We start from the raw sequence: 19,759 nt of genomic DNA, 5'->3' as shown, positions 1-19,759 counted from the left end.
TTTAGTCCTGTGATAGAAAAATGAAAAACCTGACTTGCATGTGGTTTTCCTTATGTGATGGTTTCTGTTTTGACTGAAGCCGAGAGAGAGAAAAAAAAACACTTGCACATAAAGCGGCCTATTCATTCTCATATTTGAACAAGAAAAAAATTAATGGGTTTAACAGACATTTTCTATCACTTAGCTTACAGTTATTATACCATGATCGACATAAATGTGGCATTTCACATACACACATCATTTGGTTAAATGATGAGCTTTTCTCGAAGAACCAACTGGTTTGGTGTAAAATGACAAAAAATAAAAAATGAAGCACAGCATGTTTGTTGAGTGTGGTGCAGGGTTATTTCTTATCTAAAGGTCTTGGAAAATTTGCTAAAGTGCCCGGGTGGACCCTTTGACACACCCACAAATTTGGAATGACAATGAGGTTCACTACCAGTGAACATAAAATACGGCTCTTAGTAAAGCTTCTATGTAGAGAGAGGAAACATCCTTTTGTGCATGTTCCAACTTTGTTAAATTGGCATAGAAGTCTGAATGCTGAACACTGACATGCCCATAGTACTGACAGCAGGAGTGCCAATTAATGTCGTTGCGTCTTTGCTACTCAAACATGTATTTGGTTTGTTGGCATTGTGTTCAATACAGAATGGACTAAAAATTGGGTATTATTTATAAGATTGGTACAGTACTTTTAGGTCCCTAATCTGTGTAAGCGTTACATGAAGACGCAACACATTTGATCATTCTTGTGTAATCTTTGCCAGTTACTCACTCGGTTACAGTTTAGTTACAAAAAAAAAACAAAAAAAAAAAAAACGAGGAAATGCTGCATCGTGTCCAATGGCAGCAGCCGCTCGGTGGGCGGGCTCAGCGCAAATTCAATAAAATGTTCACTCACACACATGCAGCTTCATGCTGCAGACCTCCAACCTGCGCTGCTTCCTGGTTGAGATTTTCTACACCGCCTGTTGCTGGAGATGGAGAAGGATCGGGAAACAGTGCAGAAGAAACCTGTTCGGCTCATAGCGGCAATTTGCAACAACATGGGAATGGGGAAAGACGGGACGCTGCCCTGGAGTTTACCGTAAGAATAGCAGCATAACACAGATGCATGCATATTGTATTATGTACTCAAGGCTGCTCGGTTTTTGAATTTGTAATACTATTGAATAAAAATGACAAATTTAAAGAAAAACCTAACTCTTACTGTTTTTCTACGTCAAAAACGCGTATACTGTTTTAATAATCATTAGTAGGAGTTTTATCAAAACCTAATAGTTACTTAAAATTTCCTTTGTTCATTTGTTGAAGTTTAATTAATTTTACTAGAATTATCTTTTATATTTTTATCAGTATTCCAAAACTAATGATACAGTCTGCTCTAATTCTTGTACTGAATAGTCACGAGTAAGGCATTAGTTAAGCTCTGTGGTGAAGTTGCTTAATCACCTCCACACAGCCAAATGGATGTTAATAAAAGAGTTATAAACTGGTCAATGAACTCGAGAACAGCAGCAAAATACAAAGAAATGGTAGAAAATTATGGATAACTAAAAATGTTCTGTACAGTCACTCATAGGAGCTGTAGTAGATTGGCTGCAGAGCTGTCCAAGAATTATAAGTGTGTACGCTGATAATAACGTTGTACCTTAATTTGTAAAGCTAACGACATCCCAGCATCACATAGAGTATGTTGCGAGCAGCTCTGTGCAGTTGTTAAATTGGTGTCCTGTGTGTGAAGGAAGTGGAGCCATTCTTGTTTTCCTTCCCTCCTATTTTTTGCATGTGGAAAAACATCAGAATGTGCAATCAGTGGGCAAAAACTAACGTTTCTGACCTAAATGTGGAAACTATGATATCCACAGATCTGAATTCCAGTACTTTCTGAACACCATCACAAGAGTGTCGCGACCAGGTAGTGCTCAACGTTACTTCAAAATGATTGTTTTAGGGTTCCAGTTTGAACACATTTTTAGGTCATATTCTGTTATTCTGCAGGTAACATGAATTTGCTGATTTGGGGGCGACTCTGCTGGAATTCCCATCCCGAAAATATGTTTCCACTGGCCAATTCTCTGCATGTAGTGCTGAGTAAAACATTGAGGTGGGTACGCTACACAAACACCCACAGTTATAGGTAGCAATATAAGCTTTAGCAAAAACTCCAGATTTTCATAAACAAATTACTCACTTTTTTCTTTTCCTGATTTCTGTGAATTCATTTTTTTCTCACAGCTCTGTCCCAGATCATGCCCACTTCTTGTGTCGAGACTTTGAAAGTGCTGTCCGCCTGGCTGCTCAGCCTCCCCTTTCTGACATAATAGAGACCGTCTGGATTCTCGGTGGGACGCAGGTCTATGAGGTGACTCAACCTGATCCATATTTTAACAATAGAACAGGTTTAAGATACTTTAATATAATGCATTTGTTATATTTTATAACAAATGTTGATTCTGAGTAACAAATTACTCAGAATCAGCACAACAACTGCTGCTAAGTATTAGAAGTTTCAGTAAAGTTTCAAACACGGTTGGAAAGTTGAAGATTAAAATAAAATAATATTTAATAAAAATAAACAACACAAATTTTCTTCTGTTTTCAGTATAGCAACTCAATGATGTCTCCAGAATGGCCTCAAAGTTTCCTCATTTTGATGTTAGTATAGTGAATTGCAGTTCTCCGATGAACAGAATTATGATTGAAACATGTTAAATATAGTGCAAATACAATACTTAGAATAATATGTGGCACCATCTAGTGGCAGAATGATGCGCATCTTGTAGCTCTGAGGCATTTAGCATTTGCGACGTCCTAGCACAGTTCTAAGCAAAAGGGAATTGATTGAAAAGGGTTTAATTACAATAATTAACTTGCATGAGGCATTTCCTGTTGTTTTTAGAAGATATTTGAGTTGCACTGCTGTTGTTTTAGCGAGTAGTGAAAATTAGGCACGTGTTAAGCTGAATTTTTTTCAAGAACGGGCTTATCTAACTTTCTTTCCTCCTTTTTTTGGCCTCCTATTGTTAGAAATTCCCTCTTGTTATAAATGATTGAATTATTTATCCGGTCTCGCATAAATCCCGGCTTTGCCAAAATTCCTTTTCTAATCTACTTGAATAAAGACAGAAACTGTGATTTAGAGAATGGATTTAGCAGAACACTAGCAGTGAGGCAGAACCACAACAACAAGCTCATTATTCTGTTGTCTAGGATAAAATTGAAGCTCACTCTCCAAGCATAGACAGATCTCTTTTTTTGGTTTGTCTTCCATCTATCCATCCCTAAGGTTTGTGTGTTTTGCAGTGGTTTTTAAATCAACAAGGTGTGGACTTATTTTAAATATCAGTTTAAATAATTTGAACCATTTCAGAGCTAATAATCCAAAGTCTGAGTGATGTATTACGGATTAATGTTTGTACTGTAACTGGATTTTCTGCGCTCTACTCTGCCCTACCAGGATGCATTGAAGCACCCGTGGTGTGACCTTCTTTACCTGACCGATGTCATGGCCGACTTTGACTGTGATGTGTTCTTTCCTGAGTTTGACAGAGAATTATTTAAATTACAGGAAAAGTAAGATTTTGTCTCATTCTGAAACTGTTGATCATCTGTTTTTCTTTTCTGAAAACTGGGGCGATGCATCTGAAACTTGCCTGCGTTTAAGCTGTTTAGTGACAAGAGTTATTTGGCCCCGTGGCAAAGAAATGGAAAGCAAGAGTCAGCAATATTGTCAGTAAAGCTTAAAAGGATTTGCTGACCCAAACCAGAGCTTTGAAGAGCTTTGCTGTTGTGAATAGAATACATCTGAATTGCAAATTACTAGCAATGTGTTCATCAAAGTTTGATTTTGTTCCAATTTTAAGAAGTAGTAAATTATCACTAAATGCAAATCACCCTAGCAGGTGTGCTTTGTTTTAGATTTTGTGCCACACTGAAATGTTTTAGATTGTCAAACAAATGTTCATCACACCACATCTAAACCAACCTGCCCAAATTTGAAAATGTGCCCCCTAAATCTAATAACTTGTATTATCTAATATCTGACTGGCAGCAACAAGTGCCATTAAATGCTTTTTATAATTGCCTCAAAGTGCTTTGGCATCATCCTGAGTTACTTTGCTTTAAAGAATAGTCCTGTTTCAGAGTTTCAAGCATGGAAGGTCTTTTTAATATCAACCCTCCACAATTATGAATAATTTTTCAATAATGATCAGGTTGGCTTGGACAACTCTCCTAAAAACAATGACCATTTCAAATCCTCTTTTTGTATTTACCCTGGAACGTTTTCACAACCTTGTACAAAGAAGGTAATCTGCATTAGATTTAAATGTTTTTATAGAGGTCTTCTTTTTGAGTTTTTAGAACATGTAAATATTACATATATGTGTGTGTACACAACTCACTAGCAAAGTTATTGCTATACAAGTTATACAGAAATATGTTGTACCCGACTCACTTGTTTTTCTTTTGTTTCCAACTAAGATTTCCAGATGTACCGAGTGAAATTCAAGAGGAGAATGGGATTAGGTTCAAATGCCAAGTTTTCAAGAAGAAGACGGATGATACCATGTATGAAAAAAACAATTGAAATAATTGCACAAAAAGAAGCAGAAAATGTTTTTAACAAACTTATCTTTACACTCCTTGGTGAATCATATCCTAACAAAACTGTGGAGTTTTAGGACAGCAAATGCACATTGAATTGAAAAGAAAATAACTTTCATCACACACTACACAGTGCAATTTAATACTGTATTTTAATATTGCATAAAGTACATACAATTAATTAATGAAATGAGTTAATTTATCTATGGAATCAACCAGTATTTTTGAATTGAATAAAACCAATTTTCTATATATTTGTAGTCTTCTTCAATGTGTTTGGACAGACTGGTATTAAAAATTTCCTCCTCTTGGCCAGAGCTGTCAACTTTTAGCTCTTTGGGTCCTTGTATTGTCCTTGCATAAAAATCCTCCGCACCAACGATGGAAATGTGTGTCACTCTGTAGGTCTTTCCCCTTAACTGGTTGACACTTTGGGGAGTTACACACATAATTCAACTTGTATTAAATGATTTAAACAGATGTGGGGAAATGTTGCAATTTGTAATTTATTTTGAATAGAACATGTTTTAGTGTTATTATTATTATTATTATTATTATTATTATTATTATTATTATTATTATTTCACCCTGTGTATTCCTGTTTGAGATCGTTTATTCAGACACAAGCAGGTGTTATGCTTCTAATTAAAAAATCAATTTACAACATGTCGATGTTTCTTTCCGTGTGAATAAAATGTTCCTTTACAATCGGGTTGTAGTTGGTCGTTTAAGCCACTAGATGGTGCCGTCGGAGAGGACAGAAAGTGCACATTTGCTTGGGATAGACGACGCGTGTGCACTTTCAATGCAGACCCTTGACATTTTGCTCTACACCTAGCGTTTCGCGCGTCTGGTTTACGTTCAATGTCTATGTGGAGGCGCGTCGAGAGCGCGTCATACATCTTAGTGCCATTTCTAATATAAAAAAATAAATAAAAAGGGAAGGTATCAAACAGTTGGTGGAAACTATGGACCTGAGTTGCTTTGGGAGAAACAAAAATCCTCCTTTGTACCACAGAATAGACAACAAACCAATGCAACTCTCGACTATGAACTCTCTCCTGGTGCATGGAGCCTGTGTCAGTGTAAAGAGACTATTATACCATCTCGCCCTCCCACACTGAGCTCCTCCAGACTAGTGGCAGCAGCAAGTAGCTAACAGTCAGATGAAACTGCGTATCTGCTGAGCTCGTCATATGAACTACTACTCAGTCCAGTGCTCCTAAGGTGCATTCTCAAGAAACACGTTGAGAACGCACCTTTGAGACTCGTTGAAAACACGTCCAACACTTCCAAGTTTGGTGCCATCATCCATTTTTACACTAAATTTGTCTTTCCCCAGCACATTTCCAGGAAGCAATGCATTTTGTTCCATTTTTGCATGTTTTTCACATCCTATCTGCTTCATATCTGCACCATATTTTCAACACAGAGTGCACTAAACACAAGCACTTTCAAACATGACTGTTAAGACTTGCAGATGCAATCACTTTGCACTTGCTTGCCACTCCTGGACATAATGGTTTAGTGTCTCTGAATGTGTCTATGAATGCATTTGGTGCATTGTGGTGCAGAGGTAAAGCAGTTAAAAAGGTAAAACAGGCAAAAATAAATAAATACACTAGCACAGTTTAATGAATTTATCTGAGTTTTTATGAAAAACCTGATTATGTTTGATTCCCTCTTGACTTTTTGGTAGATCACGTATGTTTAAATTTTGGAAAAAACGATGGACCTCAGCTCTGTCCAAGGCTCAGCTCTGTTTGTAATCAGTAAAAATTAAGTCTGATTAAAAGCAATCTATGCATCTTTATCTTGACAGCCACACAATACAAACCTCGCCCAGATTTGAAGGAGAGCTGGTGATTAGGCCTTGGCTCCTGGTACACAGACAGATTCAGCGCGGAAACACAACAGGAAGTCCTCTCCATGTGGTACCACCAGCAGGGAGGGATGTTCTGTTTGGCAAGTGAGGTTAGGGATCTCGCTATGCCACCTCCTGGGGTCAAAATCTATCTCTGGGCAGTACTAACCTTTACATTTGTTTTTTTTGTTGTTTTGTTTTGGGGGTTTTTTGCACTATTTAGGCTTTTACAAGATCTGATTCTGCTCTAAAAATCTTCAATTTGCAACTGCTCATATTCTTTCTTTATGTACCTCAAGAACTCTATAATAAGCCCAATTTATTGGAAAACGTATGTGGCCCTCCCCTGACCAAGAGAAATACAACGAATGTCAAAAACAAGAGCTTAAATGTTTGTCAAAATGATAAACTTCATAATGAGCAGATCATGTCAGTCTCATAGCAACAGAATAATAAAATGTTTTTTTTGAGAATCTCACATGTTTAATGCAAAATTTTATTTTAGTTTTGTCATTGAACATCAAAAACTGGGTCTTTTATTTTCTTCCGGATGCATGACATTTGGTCTATAGGGAGAGCTAAGACACACTGATGGGATGGAAACACTTTGATGGAGCATAAAGGGAGAGAGAAAACTGACATGCAAATCACTTTCAACAAAACATTAATCTTGCTTTTGTGAGTGAAAATGTGTGTGTAGTTTGAATGTCAGCTTTTTTCTCTACCCATGTAAGCAGTTTGAAAAGGAGACTCCCCCTGACAAAGTAAATGGACAATTCAGGACATGAAAACATTAATTTGTTTCTGTTGTAGTGCACTAAGTTGGGCTTGTATGAAATAAAAAAAGATTCACATGCACTCATATTAACCTCTCAGGCTTGTCTGAGTAATTCAATAGCTTAGTATGAAATGAGCTGTCAACAGAGGAGGGAAGGACACCAAATGAGAAATACCTCAGGCCTTATCTCACCTTGACTCATCCTGATTAACTCCTTGTTTTTATTACTCTGCATTGAAGACAGACATAAACCATAACCAATCAGAGTAGCGAGGTAAAGTTACTGCCGGTGAAAATTAGAGACCTTCAGCACATCATACTGGTGGTAGTGTTGTTGCCCCTCAGGCTTCCCATGTTGTGAATGGTTGGAAAAATGAACTCTGGTCAGACATCCATCTGCTCGGCTTGGTTTCATTACCAGATGCACTCAGTGTTGCATCACCTGCCCGCTGGCTATCGTCCTGACTACACGACCGCAGTGAGTGATGCCGAAGGCAGCAGATGGGAAGAGGAAGTTGTTAACGTCCAACCGCACAACTCTGGAGGCACACATCCTCTGTCTCAGTCATGACCCCCCGTTGAGAGAGCGAGGGAACCTCGAGGCGTAAAGTCGTGGCTTCATTAGAGGAGAAGCTAGCTCTCATTAAAAAGCCACTTTGTGTTTCAAGGGCTTTGCATGGGCACAAACATCACAGCAGATTCATTATAACATGGCCTCTTGATGTAGACAATGCATAATATGACATCTTCCCCCCCTATAGGGAGAGCTAAAGGGGGGGGAGGGGATTTCTTACATCCAGCCCTCACTCAAAACCTTTTCAGAAGCATCTTAGATTTAGGGACAGCAAACCCTTTCGGGAATAAGGTCAAACATAAGGGTCAGTTTTGCATGAATGGTCTAAAATTCCTTTTATGTTTAAATAAACACTAAATTAAAGCTTGGAAGTACATTCAAATAAACCACTACTGACCCAAATCTCATCTTATGTTGATGTTTTGAGTTCATTAAAGCGATAACTAAGTGGCACTATTAGTATCTTATAATAAAGACCTTCCATCTGCAGAGCAACAATAAAACTCTGAGCTATGTTTTTTTTTCCCTCTGGGGAAGGGTTGCAGAGAGCCCTGTAAAACTGAGACTCCAGCTGTAAATAAAATGGGCTGAAAAGCCTCAGTTGTGCTCAATAATACATTTGACAGCATCTCAGCACGTCTGTCATTACGCTGTTATGTCAAGCAGAGCTTTTATGAGGAGTTATTGTAACGGTGAGATGTTTTAATGAGCTGTGAAATTTTTTCCTCAACTGGGGGAAAAAAAAAACCCAGCCTTTGTCTGGAAAAGAAAACCTGATAGACATCAATAAGGCGCTGCGTTTGTCTTTTTGTCATCACATTTTCCCCTTCATTTCTTCCAATAAAGATTTACACTGTAATAACAGCACGGTGCTGTTAGGCTTAATTAGGAAAACCACATGCCTAAGTCAAAAGATAGATATAATTTCCTGCAATTGCAGTAGCAGCTTACAGTAAAGTATCACCCTGTTCTGGTGGCTGAGGCAAAAAAATACTTCAGCTTTCAACATATTAATGCCAGTTATTGATAGGACGATTAAGTTCAAAAGGTTTGAAATCTGAGGCAGATGTAAACTGAAAATCAGCTTGCAGAGCTGATGGCTAAAGCGTTTTGCAAATGGTTGTTAAGCATTAAACTCAGCGCATATAAAAAGAAAAGATAGATGTAACAAAGTCTAAATGCACTCATTATGCACATCAAGACACATTAAAGACTTAGTTTTTGAATGTGGAAGAATAATGCAACAATCAACTTCAATCGCTTCTCACAACTACAATTTAATTGACGTTAATATAAATTTTGCTCATACAGGTTGAATTATTAAGATACATCCCAACTACATTTTGGTTACAGAGGAATCAAAAACCTTTTGCAGACATGAAAAAAATCTGGGTGAATATTAGACAACTTGTTTTTAGTGTCAGATTTGGTACAGCTCATTTGAATGAATTGGAATCTTGGCAAAGCTGACCCTCAGTATGACGCTGCCACCACCATCCTCAACTGTTGTCGACGTAATCCGATGTTATAAAACTTTACTGTGACTCCTTCAAACTCTGATAAATTCATTGACGTTGTTTGTTGGGTAATCAGTTCTCCCTAGAGGAAGGCGAGTTAAAATGCGTATTTAAAAACCAAAAATTTATGTCCAGTGAATGTAAACTTCTAATGAAATGCAAACTCCAAGCAGAAAGGCCCTGGTTAGGATTTGAGCCTCCAATCTTTTTCCTTCAAGGTAAGAGTGAAAAAAACTGCACCCATAAAAAAATGTTCTGGTCCAAACTAGTTTGAAATATGAATTTCCCCTATTGTAAACACAATCCAAACAAGCATAAAAAAAAGCATAAATAGTGACACAGAACCCACTGAGGATGTTTTAATTGGGTTTATTTCACTTTACATTCCAAAATATTGGAGTTTTGGCAGCAGGTTGAAAGTATTTGTATTATTAAGTTTTACCTTTAGGTGACTGAACAAAATGTAAGTCTCAGTCTTCGCACAGGTTCAATCTTAGACTTGAAAATTCACATCAGGTTACTATTTCATTTATAATTTAAGGCAAATCTGATGCACTTTGGATTGCCGCCATGAAAAACCAACTGCAAATGAAGAACACCATCAGATTTAAGACACTGTATTGTGATACAGGCACAAATGAAAAAGTACGCATCAAGACCACATACTACAAAGAATTATTCTCAATTCATGCTTTCGTGACTCCAACATTTGCTCAGTCATCACCTTTTAAAGGGGCGACAGGGTTAAAAAGTGGTCTCTCTCTACGCAGCTGCAGTTTCCCAAAGTTCATCTCAAAGTCTTTCTTGGTACCGTTTATTATGTCTAGACTCCCTGTGCTAACGTCGTAGCCGCGACTCTTCAGGCAGTGGATACGGTAATTTACGATCTGTGTGGTCAGCTCCAGGACGGTTGGAGTCTGTATGATTTGAGGCATGCCGATCCCAGCGCTGAGGAGGCCCTCCAAGCGCTCAGCCAGAGTGGATTCTGGATGGTAAAGCAGAGCCGGACACTTGAGGATAATCTCCCTCAGCTCTGCGTCAGAGCAGCCAATGGTTTCCTGGGAGAAAGCCAGGGTCCGACACATGCTGTCCGGATTCAGCTCGGTGACGAAGCCCCGCAGTTTGGAGAGGAGACGGAGGAGTTCGCTGGAGGTGAACCCTCTGTCTTTGAGGAACAGCAGATTCTGCCTCAGCACCGCCGGTGGCTTTAGCAAAACAAACGGGTTCTGGCTCAGCAGCTTCTGCAGCCATATTCTCATGTTGGCTTCGTCGCCACCCAGCTCCGTGTAGGCCTGTTGGAGGGTGCAGACCATCAGCTGGTTCTGCTCAACAGGCCTGTAGAAGCTCTGTGGAGCACTGGCCATTAGTTTGGTAATGATCCTCTTGTTGAGGTTCAGGCTCTGGAAGTAAGCAATGTTTCTCCGCTGGTTTTCTAGGTGACTAGATGCGGAGAAGAAGGAGGCTGGGAATTTCTCAATGATACCAATCAGCTCTCTGTGGTTTGGACAGACAGACATCCACAGCTCCTGCTGGGCCTGCAGTTGCTCCGGATTACAGAGGACGGCCTCCGGGTGAACAGCCAAGATGTGAGCGATGATGGGGATTGAGGCACCCATGTCTCTCAGCAGGCTGGCTACCTCCTTAGTGTAGGCTGGATTTTGGTGTAGCACCCATCCTTTAAGTTTCCGAACTTTCTGGATGTCCACAGACAGCTCATAGAGAGCTTCCACAGTCTGTTGATTTTCCACAGAGCTGAGTGTTGAACATGCCCTGAGGTTTGAAAGTAAAAGTGGGGCATGTTGACATCGGAGGCACAAGGATGTTGCAATCAACCGCAACATTGAGACAAAGTCCTCTGGCTGCTCAGTTGCTGTGATAAAAGACAATAAAAATAACAATCAAATGAGGATGCTCAGTGATGAGAACTGGTTCAAACAGGTGGAGTCATAAACAGACTTTCTGATTTTATCTGCACTTCTGTTTTACTTTACGTCATGCTGCATTCACTGCAACATGAATATAAAATAACATAAATTGAATTACTTTCTTTGGCTATTGCTTGATGAGCTGATATTATTCACAAGAAAATCGACATTTATTGTCACCATTCACCTCTTTCCAAATGTATCTTTAATGAACTTTCAACATTTTAGGAAAAAAGATGTAGAACGGAGCAGAAAGATGAAGTCAAGGATTAAGGAGCCAATATGTTGTAGAGAAAAATTGATTGCAAGCTGTAATCTTACCTTTTGTACGTAATTCTGTGTTGTTGTTTTTATATATATATATATATATACTTATAGCACATGCAACATGTTAAATCTAAAGTACTTTATTTCTAAAATTTCAGTCAATCTATTGCTGAAACAAATTGTTGTGTAGTCACGTGATAGGTTCATGTGACACACTTATATTATTTCAGCTGCACAATATATATGTGATACATTGTGCAGCTCTATAATTAAGTACTGTTTTTTAAAACAGTTGGCTTGTTAAGAGGCGTGAGCAGCATGTCTGTTGAGCTGCAGTTATTATTTTTTAATTTATATATATATATATTTATTTTCTCTTTTTTTCAGCTGCAGCCCCTACTCTTTGGAACAGTCTCCATTTTTCTGTGCGGTCTGCTAGATCTTTAAATGACTTCATATCTCTGTTAAAAACTCATCTTTTTAAGCCGGCTTTCACTATCCAGAGAGCATGACTGGTCATTGTTTATTCTGTGCCTTTTATCACTGACTTTATTGTTCATATTATTTACCTTTTTGGTACCATTTGTTTGTTTTTTTATCACTTTCTTATTTCATTTTCTATTCTTTATGTCATTCACCTGCACACCAGTTTTATATAAATAGCTTTTCAACTGTAGCTTTAAAGCAGCTTTTCCTTATAAGGAGTGATAGATAGTGTTTTTTTTGTTTTGTTTTGTTTTTTTTTTCTTCAGTTTTCACGTCATCAAACACCTTGTGTTGTTGGGCAAGACATGTGATCAAAGATCTGAATCAGTCTTTCTCAGCAGTGACAATGGACTAGAAGATAGGGTGACCAGACGTCCTCTTTTTCCCGGACATGTCCTACTTTTCAGACCTAAAAAAATGTCCGGGGGGAATTTCAAAATCGTCCGGGATTTTGGTCAACTGCCTCAAAACACATTACATAGCTTACAGTGCATTGTGATCACATTTCCACTCCGTTCCACTACTCCATTCCAGGTTTCTTTGTATGGCAAAGAAATCGGTAGCACATCAATTCACTGTGGAATAGCTTTCTTTCAGTCACCTTACTGATCTGAGCATCAGGTGGGGGAGGGGGAGCATTTACTCTAACGCTCCATTTAACCAGAGAAGACTCAACCCATCTCTGCAATTTCTCTGGTAAATTACCTCATCTTCATTTACACAATAAACCTTCACAGAAATATGCTATGCCCCAATTATTTTTCCACTGTAAGCTAAACACGCAGCCCTATCATCCTGAACCAACACTTTAAGCCTGCTGTGATTACATCTCCTAAAAATAAATAATTTATGATAAATACATTTTTAAAAAACATCTAAGGCTTATTTATTTTACACTAAACTGATTCATGTCACTCAACGTTAACTCGACCTTACATTTATAAAAACATGAACCCTGTTGTGGTTGGATATAATGGGTTTTCTTCGGTTAATGCCAAATCGAGATAAAGGAGATAGCATGAACAAACATGAATGTCTGGTCTGACTCAGTAATGACTGACGACACGAAACAACCTTGAAACTGATACGCTTTTTAATCTGTCACACAATAAATACGAATATAGTATTGCTTGGAAGCTAACAGCTGGATGACACTAAAGTACCTCCGATACACTGCAGGAGGCATATGGACTAAGTAATGGGCTGGATTTTATAGGTTTAGAAACATATGTATTTAACTGAAGAATTGACATTACTTAAAATATAGAGTAATACAGGAGTACATTTGTAAGTTAAATGAATTACCTTTAGCAGCGGTCAGAGGATGTGACGTTTTGTTATGAAACACATTTCTAGTGTGGCTGAAAATAGTGACACACATTGGCGGCAAATGGTATCGCAAAAACTGCAACTGATACAAAACATTGGAAATATTTTGGGGGGTTTTTTGGAAAATGAAAAACCATGTATATAGTTTTAACAAGCTAATTAATAGCCAGCTAATTTGTCGAGCATTATGTTCCCTTAAGCAGGCTGGAGTTACCAACTACTACAAATGTAGTCATTGAACAGCTGAAAGGTGCTAGGCAGATAAACTTGAGTTGATGATTTACTGTGGCTTTTAGGCACTCCCAAATGGTTGCTACTGGAGATTCAAAGATTTCTCAAACATGAAAAAAATCAAAGCAACACTCCAGGTATGTTTTTGATGATTTCAACAACATCATAACATGATATAAAGCTCAAAAAAGTCAATTTTACATAATATCCCCTTTAAACAATAGAAAGTAGCATAACATTTTAGTTAAGACTTCACTTTTTTTATTTATTTAAAGAGTACACATTTCTCCTTTATTAGCACAGGTATTACCACACAACTTGCAACTTTTGCTTTTTCTATTCTCAACATTAGATATATATTTTTTTAATTGCTGACTAGCAAAAAGAAAACCCTCTTTGTTATTTTTTTCCCCAGTACTCATGCTACTTTGCAGCTCTCACCTTTTTAAAACTCTGCTAATTTATTTCCCCCCATATGTCCAGTAATCAAATAATTTTTGGAAAAATTTGGATCTCAAACAGCAGTTGGTGCGCCTCCAAACCCTGGAGCACGAGGGGTCCTGATGAGTGTAATCAGCGCCAGACTGAATTGGACCAAACACATGGAGAGTTTTTCACAGTTGGTGCTTAATCATGATGCTTGATCATCAGCTCTGCAAGCTGTTGCCTCTGCCAAACAGGACCTGCTGCTGCTGATGTGAGTATCTGGGTCCATTACAGTTTATGTGCTAGTAAACTGATTATTTACCCCAAGGGAAAACAGATTGGTGCTAGAATTGTACTTATTTCAGTAATTTTTTTAATTTTTTGACAGATGTCCACACATAAAGAGATAAATGTGATGGTTTTGTTTCAGCACTGTCTGTGGATTTCATGACTTTCATGGGAAATTCCTTAGAGTGGAATCAAAGATACACATCTTTTGTCACATTCCCACTCAACCTGCTAATTGTCTCAATAGCTTTTATTCAGATGTTTTATAGCGGATTTAAAAACTTAAACATGCATTCAAAGTAGACAAATCAAACGTGAATAAAGAAAGAACGATAATCATTTCACATAGAAGAGACTACAGGTCTCTGTCAAGATGCTCTGACAAATGAGACTTTTGCTTTGTTTGCGGACGTATTGTGGTTTCTCTAATGTTTAACTTTGTGTGAGGTCCATTAGAATGTTCCCACCTTACAGAACTGGCACTAATAACAAAACAGAATAAAACAAGAGATTCCTGTCAGCCTAGTCTGAATACCTCTTCACTCCTTCCCACACCACAAAGTTTCCACTATCTTGTGATGTAAGGGTATTTTACTAATCTTTTTAACCAAATGAATCTGGGTAAATACGGGGATTTCCAGCTAAGAAATAGTCTCTGACTCAGACATTGTTGAACTGATTTTTACGAGTCATTCTCATGCTTTAAATTTCTTTCGCTTTCTTTTTGTGAAAAGAAAAAGTTAAAGACCAAGCTTAATCATGGCTGTGTTGTGAATACAGGATATATTATACAGCGAATACAGTCATGTGAGGGGCTATTTGTCAGATTTACAGCTTCTATTATAAACCCCAAATTTAGCTTTTGAGGGATGATTTTAATTATAGGTTGGAAAACCCCATCCAAAGCAATCAGGCTTTGTGTGAAAAATGAATCCCCCCCATCCCCCCCCCCACACACACACACACCACCTTTTGTTAAATTGAGAAATAATTGATTTAGTTTAATTGTGTAATTCCATTTCCCTATGCCACACTGGGGTTGGTTATAGCTAGACCTGTAGAGCTAAGAAATTTAACTGCACACATCAGTGTAAAGTTTGCTGATAGGTGTTAAAAAGCAATATATTATGAGGTGATCTGAAGAAATGTGAAAGCAAATGAGAAAAAAGTCAATACCTTCTAGTCTGAAAAGGGTACCAAAGCAATCTTCAAGGCTTTAGGACTCAAGCAAAATACAGAAAGAGATTTTTAAAATGACCAGAAAGACTTTTGGGAAAATATTCTTTAAACAGCCAAGACAAAAGTGTATCTTGTTGAATGGCGTGTATCCTGTTACATCATAAAACTAACAGTAAACCAGAAGAAGAACAAGACACCAGCAACTCTATTCTCTGTAGTGTAAGAATATTTTGTACACTGAACACAAAAGCTATTTGTAATGTTATCTCCTTTGTACGTGAATTACGAGCATATATTCAATGGATGCAAGTCTCATACTGAATGAATCATCTTTTACTGCTAGAATTTGCCTGTAAGTCCATCCCCCCACTGACAACAGTAACAGGGCAAAGGATAATAAATGTGACAATTAAAATGCTGCATTGTGATGGCCTATGTTTGAAAATTCTAGTTTATTGTACTCTTACATCACAGCTTCCCGTTAAAAATTAACTGATCTGCAATAACATTTCTATGATTTTTACTGTGATAAGGAAAATGCATTACATATTAACATGACATAGAATGATAAGTGCTGGATAAACAGTTAAATAAATAACCAGACTCACATTTGTCACAAGGTGTAAAGTTCCATGTCCATACGAAAAAAGTACGTTTACTTTTTTTTATCAGTGGGGAAAACCTACATTATGTTAAACACAGAAAACATCATGCAAAACAACCACATGAATTCATCCCTAAACTGTAGGGATCTGTTTAGGAAAAAAGAAAAAGAGGTGCATGCACTCGAAATCACAACACAGAAAACTAGACGGACATAAGGAAGGGGGAAATTAAGATAAATGTGGGAAATGTTAAAAGTACAGCTTAATATGTTATCTGCGCTGCAAAGAAAGCTGTGTGTCACAGCTGTCATAAAATGGGGCAGTGGGCCAGAGTGTGTCGACACAGATAATTAAACTAGGTTTCAGAGACAAATGATCAACCAGTCTCATATCTTGCATGTTTTGAGTGTCATAAAAATGAGAAAAAGGAATCATGAACTGTAGCTGAAGGCTGATGAAACTCAGGTTGAATTTAAAATTGACGCTGTTGCCGATGTCAGTGTGATAAATGAGGTCTCTTTTCACACACTACAGCCCTGAAGGAACTCTGAAGTCATCTGATTGGCCCATGAACAGCCCAGGAGGGGAGCAGCTGTTTTGATGTCAAACCCAAACAAGGAAAAAAATCTACCTGAGGTTTATAGTCTGTGGATTTAAAGTCACCAATCTAGTCAGGAGATTTCTTTTAGTAAGGATGAACTTGGTGAGCAAGCATGTGGGGACATCACACTAAAATCAGAGCTAGTCAAATACCGCTAAGAAGTGAAGCTGTACACACTGCTTACTTTCTCCCCCTTCCTTTATTACAAAATTTTAAAGGGGACACCGAAAGAATGGAGATTAATTGAGTCAAAGAGTTACACAACCTACTGAGTGGTCCACTCTCTATGGTGCCAGTTCATAAAAACAGTACTGGCAAAGCATTTGTGTCAACTTGATCCGTTTCAATAGTGTAAAGAGAGAGCTACGTATCTCCTATGCCAGTAGAAATAACCTCTAAATGCAGCTTCAGTGTTTTTCTCCTGATACTGCCAGAATCTTCTGGCAGTATCCATGGCATCCTGACAGCTATAGATTTTGAACATTCATAACTCTATTTGACAGGTATGGCCAATAAAGCTGAGTCATAAAAGACAAGCCAATGCTTAATATTTCTACACAGAGAATTATTATTTATCTGAGCTAATGATAGTAAACTTGGTCACTGAACAGGACAAGTAGCAATTCCCCATGGGACTGCAGCATAACTTTTAATGTAAAATATAGTCCTTTGAGCAGCTTTGTCCTGTTAAGTGCTTTGAAATGACTCTTGTTGTCAACTAGCGCCATACAAAGAAACTGAACCTTAATTATACACATAATCATATCCTTCCTTGAAAAGATGTGAGGCTTAAGCTAAAACAATCTACTTCTGATATACATAAACAAAGAGGGATTTTTAGAAGCTTTTGGATGTTAGTAATGTAATTTTTTGTCCATGTCATGCAAGTTATGGGCCTCCATGAAGAAGAAACAAAAACTGAAATGATTTTTAATTATGCACAACTTAATAGAAGATTTTAGTCTAAGTTTTACTTTGTGTTTTGACTTACTTCAATACGGCGGACCTAGATTCATTTTTAGATATTACCACTTGTACATTTATTATCAAGATCACATCAATAAATGCTTGAAGGGCAAAGTGCAATTTTATTATCTTGCCAAAGTGGACTTTGATACGGAAGAAAAAAAAAAAAAAAAAAAAAAACCTTCCTCCACCTGAGAAACAATGCTTTCCATTTAAAGGCACAGTGTAGTGAAAGTACAAATTCTGTAGTGATTCAGCACAGAAACATGGCTCTTATAGAGAAACGCTGTGCCAATAAGGCCCAATCTAAGAGGACTTCTGAGCAGCTGTGTCTGCTCTTACTGGCACTCTAATAAAAAGATTTTTCATTCATCTTCTTGTGTATCATGTTTCCCAATCTTTATCAGACGTGAAACACACCTTAGGTAAAAGTTTGAGAGCTGGTCGTTTTCTTGCATTACACCTACAATTGAAATAAGACACTCACAGCTTCCTGGAACCTGGAACCTTCCTGAACCTGTATGTGATTTTTATCTACATCTAGATTCAGTTCAGATTGTTCTGTTGACTCAATGAACCTATAATGATTTTTAGTAATAATAACAGAAAAAAAAACAACATTGCATGCATTTACAAATGTGCCAGTAAGCTTGCTTGCACGAAACTGTCTTTCAAAGAAAGCTTTTAAACACTCCCGCATCCTGTTTGGTGACTCTGTAGTTCTGGTGTTGAGAGAAAACCTGTCAAAACAGCAACCATCTTAGTCAAACTACAATCAGGTGAGAACTTAATGACCAACCTAACAAGAGCTTGTCACGATAAAATAACTTTCTTTATTTTAGTTCCACCTGTTGCTGCTGCCCTCCTCTGATATTTGTTTGTGTGGGAAGGTGTCACTGGGTTTGCTTTAGAAAGGGGAAGACAACACAATGAATAGGAGGCGGAACAAGTGAAATACTAAGGTGGATACATAAAACAGAGACTGTACAAGCTCAGCCCAGTTGTGATGTGGAAGTGGCAAGACAACCAACATGACCTGCACAAAGATCACAGACCTTTTGCTTTCCCTCCTCCTCCTCCTCGGTCGGGTCTGCAGTCAGGGGCCAGAGATTGTGTTTAGGGAGGAGGGCGGCAATGTTGTGATGGGTTATTGTTTTGGAGCGGATTATCTTCTTGCTTACAGATCTGCTACAAGCGGAGAACAACTACTGGGTAACTCCTCGAACCAGAATCTGCCCAACACACCTCCCAAGGACCTGGACGGTCGAATTCAGGTGATTGAAGATGACAATCTGCTTGGGATCCAGATTGATGAACTTACAGACCTGGACTCTGGGATCTACAGGAGAGAATGCTGGCAGAATCATACAATGGTCAACAAGCGTGTGGAGCAGCTCTTCGTCTGCAAAGAAGAGATTTCAGCTGAAGAGATCAAAGTGAATATGGAAGGTGGAGCGGATATTCGCTGCCAAAGCTCTTCTGTTGGTCAGGAGGGAACTTTTGTGCGTTGGTATCTGGAACTACAGCCTGACTACAAGCCCATACTCCTGCTGGACAGCAGTGTTTCACTGGAGCCGGTGATGAAAGACCTGCAGGATTCTGTGGAGGCCCGAGAAAACGGTGCTGTGCTCATGGTGAATAAAATTGTGTTCCAGAATTCTCCACAGTTTCACTGCTCTGTGTTTCAAGGTGAGACTTGCCTTGGTTTCCAAAACCTATTCCTTCCCGACTACAGTTACAGTAAAGAGGTTTATGTCTCCGAAGGGGAAGCAGTAGTTCTAAAATGTGGTGGTGATGTTGAAAAACTGTGGTGGGAAACTCCACAGGGACAACTTAACAGCAGCAGCCCGAGGAACAATGAGATGTACATATCAGCTGGTGACGAACCAATCAGCTTCTCCTTAATAATCCCTGTTATTTCTGATGAACACAAAGGGACTTACACATGCATCAGTCCAACATTTGAGATTGAGTACTCTTTGTTTCTATGCCCCAAAAGTGGATCATTGAAAGAGGTTGACTTTAAAGAATCAAGTGTCTCACTGGAATGTGCTTCTGACCTGGATAATCTTAGAAGAGTCCAGTGGTTCCGCCATGTAGAAGCAGACATCT

At 38.3% G+C, this 19,759-nt stretch overlaps 2 protein-coding genes and 1 long non-coding RNA gene across 3 annotated transcripts; 2 read left to right on the top strand and 1 right to left on the bottom strand.

The window, feature by feature from the left end:
- The first annotated feature begins 921 nt into the window (after positions 1–921).
- On the top strand, positions 922–5,127 carry zgc:153031. Its single transcript, XM_044124281.1, has 6 exons — positions 922–1,090; positions 1,872–1,921; positions 2,005–2,110; positions 2,242–2,368; positions 3,464–3,579; positions 4,489–5,127. Exons 1-6 carry the CDS (start codon positions 984–986, stop codon positions 4,592–4,594), a joined length of 612 nt encoding a protein of 203 aa, XP_043980216.1. The 5' UTR covers positions 922–983; the 3' UTR covers positions 4,595–5,127.
- A 4,570-nt stretch (positions 5,128–9,697) lies between these two features.
- On the bottom strand, positions 9,698–13,408 carry mterf2 (mitochondrial transcription termination factor 2). The gene is made up of 2 exons (XM_044124516.1): positions 13,328–13,408; positions 9,698–11,214 (listed from the first exon to the last, which is right to left on the bottom strand). Exons 1-2 carry the CDS (start codon positions 13,401–13,403, stop codon positions 10,058–10,060), a joined length of 1,233 nt encoding a protein of 410 aa, XP_043980451.1. The 5' UTR covers positions 13,404–13,408; the 3' UTR covers positions 9,698–10,057.
- Positions 12,516–18,213, top strand: LOC122835443. The gene is made up of 4 exons (XR_006371311.1): positions 12,516–12,718; positions 13,648–13,719; positions 14,105–14,279; positions 16,615–18,213. It is a non-coding gene; the product is annotated as an uncharacterized LOC122835443 (long non-coding RNA).
- Positions 18,214–19,759: the final 1,546 nt, after the last annotated feature.

The sequence above is a fragment of the Gambusia affinis genome, linkage group LG08 (genome assembly GCF_019740435.1).
Source record: "Gambusia affinis linkage group LG08, SWU_Gaff_1.0, whole genome shotgun sequence".
Lineage (NCBI taxonomy): Eukaryota > Metazoa > Chordata > Actinopteri > Cyprinodontiformes > Poeciliidae > Gambusia > Gambusia affinis.
This window is presented reverse-complemented; position numbering and strand designations above follow the sequence as displayed.